Raw genomic sequence first — 7,164 nt, 5'->3', positions numbered from 1 at the left:
TGCAGATGCCCTTGGCTCCCTTGCTGGACGCCACTATTCCACCTAAGATCAAACACTGAGGCAGAAGGACAGGGGTGGGGTGGGGGAGAAGTGGTCCTCAAGCCCCTTTAGATAACCCCTAACTTTATGTGGAACACAGAGGGCTGGTCTCTTTGAACCTTCTCTGGTCCTGTAAGGTAGATGGGGTAGCTGCTATGATTTCCAATGTCCCGATCAGAGAGGTTGCTTGGCTTCCCTAGGTCACACAGCAATGAGAGGCAAGAGTGGAATGGAGCCCAGGACAGCTCAGCAGCCAACAAGAACCCTGTCTCCCTCCCCAGCCCCTACTGAGGCTCCACCCATGGCCACTCCAGAGGCTCAGGCGACTGGAGAGGCTCCGGCCAAGGAGAACCAAGTGGCCTTGGGGTCCGAGTGGACCAGGGCCCCTGCCTCGCCGGTCCAGAGGTCCTGGCTGGCAAGGCACTTCTCGCTGCTGCTGCGGCGGGACCGGCAGGCCCAGAAGGCCGGGCAGCTCTTCTCGGGGCTCCTGGCGCTCAACGTGGTGCTCCTGGGCGGAGCCTTCATCTGCAGCATGGTCTTCAACAACGTGGCCGTCACGCTGGGGGACGTGTGGATCCTGCTGGCCGCGCTGAAGGTCCTGTCCGCCCTCTGGCTCCTCTACTACACCGCGGGGACCACCCGGCGGCCGCACGCCGTGCTCCACCGGGACCCGCATGCAGGCCCCGTGTGGGTGCGGGGTGAGTGTCCGGGCGCCCGGAGCGGGGGTGGGGGGTGGAGGTGGGTGCAGAGGCCGGGGGAGGGACCGTCCCCGCTCCGGGAGGTGCCAATGGCCCCCACCCGCCGCCCGGCCAGGCTCCCTGGTGCTCTTCGGCAGCTGCACCGTCTGCCTCAACGTCTTCCGCGTGGGCTACGACGTGAGCCACATCCGCTGCAAGTCGCAGCTGGAGCTGGTCTTCCCCGCCATCGAGGTCATCTTCATCAGCGTCCAGGTGACTGGCCTCGCCCACCCCCACTCCGCACCCTATGCCTAGAAACAGCCACATCAGCGAACGTCCGCCCAGAGGAGGTGCCCACACACACCACGCCCACCCGCCACCCCAACCATACCCACGCCACCCGCGAGTGTCAACATCAGCGCTGCTCACGGAGTCTCTGAAACGCAGACACCTATTGATACGTCTGCCAGTACATACCTAAATCTACACCCCCACCTGGATATACAGAGATTTTTTTTTTTTAATACAACTTATTTTTTATTTGGTTGTGTGCCATGTGGCATCTTAGTTCCCTGACCACAGAGGGAACTGGTGCCCACTGCAGTGGAAGTAGAGTCTTAACCACCGGACCAAAGGGAAGTCCACAGAGCTACTCTCCTTTTTTTTAATAATCTTATTTGTTTCGGCTGTGCGGGTCTTCGTTACTGCAGGGGCTTTCCTCAGCTGCAGGGAGCAGGGGCTACTCTCTGGCTGCGGTGGGCGGGCTTCTCTTGTGGGGCACGGACTCAAGGGCATGTGGGTGTCAGTAGTTGCAGCTCCCGGGCTCTAGAGCGCAGTCTCAGGAGCTGGGGTGCACCGGCTTAGCTGCTCCAAGGCACGTGGGATCTGCCCAGATCAGGGATTAAAACCAGAGTCTCCTGCCCTGGCAGGCAGATTCTTAACCCCTGAGCCACCAGGGAGGCCCAGGCGTGGCCCATTTTAGAGACGAGGAGACTGAGGCTCAGAGATGTTTTGCCACTGGTCCAAGACCACACAGTAAGGAAACAGTGGAGCCAGGAATCCAGGCCAGGTGTCCTCACCGTCTCTTCCACTGTAAATACACATGAACCACTGGCGCACACACACCATGAACCCACCACCCACCTCCACCCCAACCCTCCGGGCTCAGAGCCTGTTCTCTTTCAGACCTGGGTGCTCTGGAAACACTGTAAGGACTGCGTTCAGATCCAGACCAACTTCACTAGGTGAGATGTGGGCCCCTTCTCGCCTTGCAACAACTCCTGGGACACCCCCGTCCCCCGCCCACGCCAGCCCTCCACAGCTTCCCTGGGCAGGGTGGCCCTGGGACTATGGATTGGTTGGGTCCCGGGGAGCCCCCCAACCCTCCTGAAGTTCTAAAAGCAGGTAGGATCTGGCTTTGGGTGAGAGCAGTCCCCCCAAAGGCAGTGATGGTGAAGCGCGGTACCCACGGCGCTGGCCAGGCTGTGTGGGCAGAGTGTAGCACCTCTTCCAGGTGTGGCCTGATGCTGACGCTGGCCACGAATCTGCTGCTGTGGCTTCTGGCTGTCTCCAACGACTCCATGCACCATGAGATCGAGGCTGAGCTCAGTGCCCTCATGAAAAAGCTCTCAGGTAAGAGGAGACGGCGACCCCCCATCTCTGAATGTGCGCACACACACATGCATACATCACGTTTCCACAAACAGGTGAGGCTCAGTGACTCTGTACAGTTGGGAGCAAGCTCTAGAGTCCAGATCAAGACTCAACAAAAACACTGTTGCCAGGGGTACTGACTTTTGCCTGCATTCTGGGCCTGCCCCACCAGGTTCTAATGCTCCACAAGCTCTCTCCGGGCACCATCTTGCTATCACTGAGCTAGCCACTAATCCACCAATAAGTCCAGGTACTCCCTACACCCCTGGTATCTTCATTTTAGTTGCAAGAAACTGAGAAGCCTTTACAACTGAAAGGAATGTCTTCCCAACACACTTGTAGGCACCTGGACATATCAGATATCAGGAGGAACAGAATGTTTCTGGGCAGAAAGAACTCCCTGGATTCTCCCATGTACGCAGTACCCCACCTATACAGGGTGCAGTTAGAGGCCATGTCCTACATGGGAAGGAACATTGCTGTCTGTGGGATTCAGCCACACCTGTGTGTATACAACCCCCCCTCCCAGGTGCCATCACCGTGTTGACTTGTGTACAGCCACGCCTTCTCAGCACACTCATGCACTCACACACCCATTGCATAAATCTTGGCACACCTGGATACTATGGCATTCTTTATGCTCCAGATCCATTCCTCAGAAGAGCTATGCAAAGAGAATTTTTGTCAAGTGACATCACGTGTTTTTTTATTATTAAAGAACTCAGACATCTAGATGAGTAGAACAGGACATACCCATAACCTAGATGTAATCATTTTTAACACTTTGCCATATTTATTCCAATATTTTTGGTGAGTTACTTATCTTATAGAAATCCTGTCATTTCATCTCAAAACATTTCAGTATGCAAGCCTTTAAAATAATATATTTCCCTACATTAGCAAAATGCTATTATAATTGCTAACTTCCTTAACATCATCCCCATTCCCATTTATATGGATAAATCTATATTTGACTTTGTCCAATCAGCCTAAGAAATGTCATTTACAGATGGTTTGTTCAAACATGCAATACAGTTGGTGGCTCAGTTAAGTCTCTTTTTCCCTAATGACATTGAGGTTGGTCAGGTTGCTTCCTCGTGGTGGCATTTGACTTGTTCCCCTCTTCCCTGCTTTTCCTAGAAATGGGAAGTGTGGACTGAAGTGTTGATTAGATTCAGGGGGAGCATTCTGGACACCAGCATTCCACCGGGGATGCTGTGTCTTTGCAGGGCACCTCATCACAGGAAAGATGTCTGATCACCGCACGGTGGATGCTGTTGACCGAGCAGGTGTAGCAGCCAGAGCATCTCAGTGCAGAGTTACAGATTTCCCCTCGTGCTCAGCAAGTCATCCGTAGAGCTTTGGCCCTGAAGACATCACATGTCAAATGCTTTATCTAAGCTTGGCCCCTGAGGTCTAGAATCCTTTGGTCAAGAAATGATCATCCTGGGGACTCCCCTGGAGGCCCACTGGTTAAGACTCCATGCTTCCCCTGCAGGGGGCACGGGGTTTGATCCCTGGTTGGGGAGTTAAGGTTCCACACACAACAAAATAAATAGAAATGAGCACCCTGTTATTTCTGCTCTGTGTGTGTGTGTGTGTGTGTGTGTTTTGTCGCGCTGGGCCTCTGTTGCTTTGTGAGGGCTTTCTCTGGTCGCTGCGAGTGCGGGTTTCTCCTTGCAGTGGCTTCTCTTGTGGCACACGCAGGCTCGGTAGCTGTGGTGCATGACCTTCGTCGTTCCAAGGCACGTGGAATCTCCCCGTACCAGGGACTGAACCTGTGTCCCCTGCATTGGCAAGCAGATTCTTACGTGCAGCGCCACCACCCATTCTGTGATTTCCGACTTCCCTCTCTGGGCCTCAGTTTCCACTTCTGTAAAATGGGTGGCTGGGTCTCTTCCACCTCGGCCACACTCCAGGAGGTGAACAGGATTGATTCGTGCCTCTGGTTTCCCCCGAGCAAGGCCCACCTGAACCTCTGTCCCTTCCCGCCCTGCCCCCTCCCAGGCAACGGCACCAACACCTGTATGTGCCTCAACGTCACCATGTGCGAGGTCTTCCAGAAGGGCTACCTGATGCTGTACCCCTTCAGCACCGAGTACTGCCTCATCTGCTGCGCCGTGCTCTTCGTCATGTGGAGGAACGTGGGCCGCCGCCTGGCACCTGCCGCAGGCGCCCCCCCCGGCGCCCCCTCCTTCCACCTGCATGGGGCCATCTTCGGGCCGCTGCTGGGCCTGCTGGTGCTGGTGGGAGGCGTGTGCGTCTTTGTGCTCTTCCAGATCCAAGCAAGTGGCCCAGCCATCGCACGTGAGTACTTCACTGTCTACTATGCCTTCTACGTGGCCGCGCTGCCCGCTATGAGCCTGGCGTGCCTGGCTGGCACGGCCATCCACGGGCTGGAGGAGCGAGAGCTGGACACGCTCAAGAACCCCACCCGCAGCCTGGACGTGGTGCTACTGATGGGTGCGGCGCTGGGCCAGATGGGCATCTCCTACTTCTCCATCGTGGCCATTGTGGCCACCCGTCCCCATCAGCTGCTCAACTGCCTCATCCTGGCCTACTCGCTGCTACTCATCCTCCAGCATATGGCCCAGAACCTGTTCATCATCGAGGGTCTGCACCGCCGCCCGCTCTGGGAGGTGACTCCCGAGAGCCTGGCCGGGAAGTGGGAGGCCGAGCCGCCCCGCAGGGGCTCCCTGCTGGAGCTGGGCCAGGACCTGCGGCAGGCCTCGCTGGCCTACATCCACTCCTACAGCCACCTCAACTGGAAGCGGCGAGCCCTCAAGGAGATCTCACTCTTCCTCATCCTCTGCAATATCACAGTGAGTGCTGGGGCGGGGAGACGTGGGGGTGGAGCTGGTGAGACAGCCCCAGAGGGCCTCATTCAGGAAGAAATGGATCAAGGTGCATTCATTGCACGTTGACAGTCCCCAGGGCGACTGGCTTGTCCTTTGATTGCCAAGGACACAGGCCTCTTTCCAACGAGCTCGATGCTGCTTGAGAGTGGTAGCTGGCATGGATGAAGGTGCCAAGCCTGTAGCTAAGTGCTTTTTATAAACATGTATGTAGGATTTTTCCCCAGGGGAGCTTACTGCTTAGTTGGGGACACACAGGGGGACCCGTTAGAGTTATCAAATATTTAATCATCCCCTGAATTCAGTCAAAGGAAGAGATCAGAAAGTGCCTGTATTTCTACAGAAGCTCTAGGGGAAGGTCTTAACAGTAATACTCAATACCTGGTGGCTGCTAAGTCTCAAATCCACCTTTCCCTGCACCTCGCTGAATCGTCACCCTAACACGTGAAGCAGGCGCTATTGCTGTCCCCATTTAACAGATAAGCAGACTGAGGCTTAGGCTGTTTGACCTGCTCATATTCCCAGAGTCTCCAAGGGGCAGTCCCAGGACGACTCCAGGTTGTTTGAGCCCATGCTGCTACTGGCTGTGCTGGCGACACCTCCGATGGCAAAACCTCTGGTCCAGGCAGAGCATAAGTAATAAATTGGCCCTAAAGGGAGGTAGGAGCTCAAAGAAGAAAATGTGGACCCAAGTGTCCGAGGAAGGCTTCGTGAAAGTTTGGTCTGGGCCTTGAGAAATGAGCAGAATTTGGACAGGAGGCAGGGTCAGAGTGGAGTGGGCAGAGAGTCGTGACAGCGGAAGAATGGACCCAGAGCAGAAAAGAGGGATGGAGATCGAGGCCAAGGGGATCCCCACTTGATGGAGCAGGTTGTCCCGTGGAAGTGGCAGCCAAGGGTCTCAGCTGGAACTCAGGCTGGCTAGCCCCAGGCAAGCTGAGGAGGGGGCTCAAGGCCTTGAGGGGGAGGGAGATATAAGGGCAGAGGGGCTGGCTCTGACATCCTGAGGAGGAGGAGGCGTGGAGGGGGTGCAGGTTCGGGAGGCCTGCTTCCCCTGAGCCGAGGGCCGTGGGGGATGGGAGAGCCCCCTGCCTCACTCAGCACCCTCCTCTCCTTCCCAGCTCTGGATGATGCCTGCTTTCGGCATCCACCCGGAGTTTGAGAACGGGCTGGAAAAGGACTTCTATGGCTACCGGACGTGGTTCACCATCGTCAACTTTGGCCTGCCTCTGGGGGTCTTCTACCGCATGCATTCTGTGGGGGGGTTGGTGGAGGTCTACCTGGGGGCCTGAGGGTGCCCAAGGAACCCATGCCCTGCAGACCCCCACAGTGCCAAGGCCAGGGAGAATGTCACCCAGATGCCCCATTCCAGGGGCACCTAGACCAGCCTGGCATCCCCAAAGCCTGCTCTGCCCTGGAACCTCACTGGGGGGCAGTGTCACTGTCTCCAGGCCCAGACCAAGGGCAGGGCCTGGACACTGAGCTGCTAAAGCCCACACCCAGGACGGAGCACGCGCCTGCCCCCTGCTCCCCACCGCAGTCAGCGCAGCCCAGGAGGAAGCCCTCCCTCACAGCTACCCTCTGGGACAGCCCTGCGCTGGGAGTTTGGGAAGGCGCAGCCCCTCCCCAGCCAGGCCTGGGGGCTCGGCCTCCTGCCTGGCCCAAGCTCGGCCCAGGACATCTGGAAACTCGCGGCTTGGCAGGCCGCACTGCCCTTGTCTCCCCACACACCCTGTCTCCTAATGAGCTCCTTAATTAGCTGCCAGGCAGGGTTCAACAGCCCTCTCTCCCGCTGCCATAAACCCTGTTTGTTTGATCGATTCCATTCGGGCTTCGTGGCATTTGTTCCCGGGGACAGAGCTGCCGCTCCACATACAGTGGGAAGGAAGTCCCCCTGGGCGGGGCTGTGGAGCTGGAACAGTCCTACTTCTGGGCCAGGAGGG

At 57.0% G+C, this 7,164-nt stretch overlaps 1 protein-coding gene across 1 annotated transcript; it reads left to right on the top strand.

Moving 5' to 3' along the window:
• The first annotated feature begins 250 nt into the window (after positions 1-250).
• Positions 251-6,513, top strand: OTOP3 (otopetrin 3). The gene is made up of 6 exons (XM_052658809.1): positions 251-737; positions 853-989; positions 1,902-1,960; positions 2,230-2,348; positions 4,377-5,191; positions 6,343-6,513. Exons 1-6 carry the CDS (start codon positions 251-253, stop codon positions 6,511-6,513), a joined length of 1,788 nt encoding a protein of 595 aa, XP_052514769.1.
• The last annotated feature ends 651 nt before the right edge of the window (positions 6,514-7,164 follow it).

The sequence above is a fragment of the Budorcas taxicolor genome, chromosome 19 (genome assembly GCF_023091745.1).
Source record: "Budorcas taxicolor isolate Tak-1 chromosome 19, Takin1.1, whole genome shotgun sequence".
Taxonomy (NCBI): domain Eukaryota; kingdom Metazoa; phylum Chordata; class Mammalia; order Artiodactyla; family Bovidae; genus Budorcas; species Budorcas taxicolor.
Note: the sequence above shows the minus strand (reverse complement) of the source record. Positions and strands in the feature narration are given on the sequence as shown.

Excerpts from the sequence above, each read along its gene's own strand:
- OTOP3 (XM_052658809.1), top strand. The coding sequence starts at position 251 with ATGAGAGGCAAGAGTGGAATGGAGCCCAGGACAGCTCAGCAGCCAACA. Across the intron at positions 2,349-4,376 it reads CCTCATGAAAAAGCTCTCAG|GCAACGGCACCAACACCTGT; the intron begins GTAAGAGGAGAC and ends GCCCCCTCCCAG. Across the intron at positions 5,192-6,342 it reads TCATCCTCTGCAATATCACA|CTCTGGATGATGCCTGCTTT; the intron begins GTGAGTGCTGGG and ends TCTCCTTCCCAG.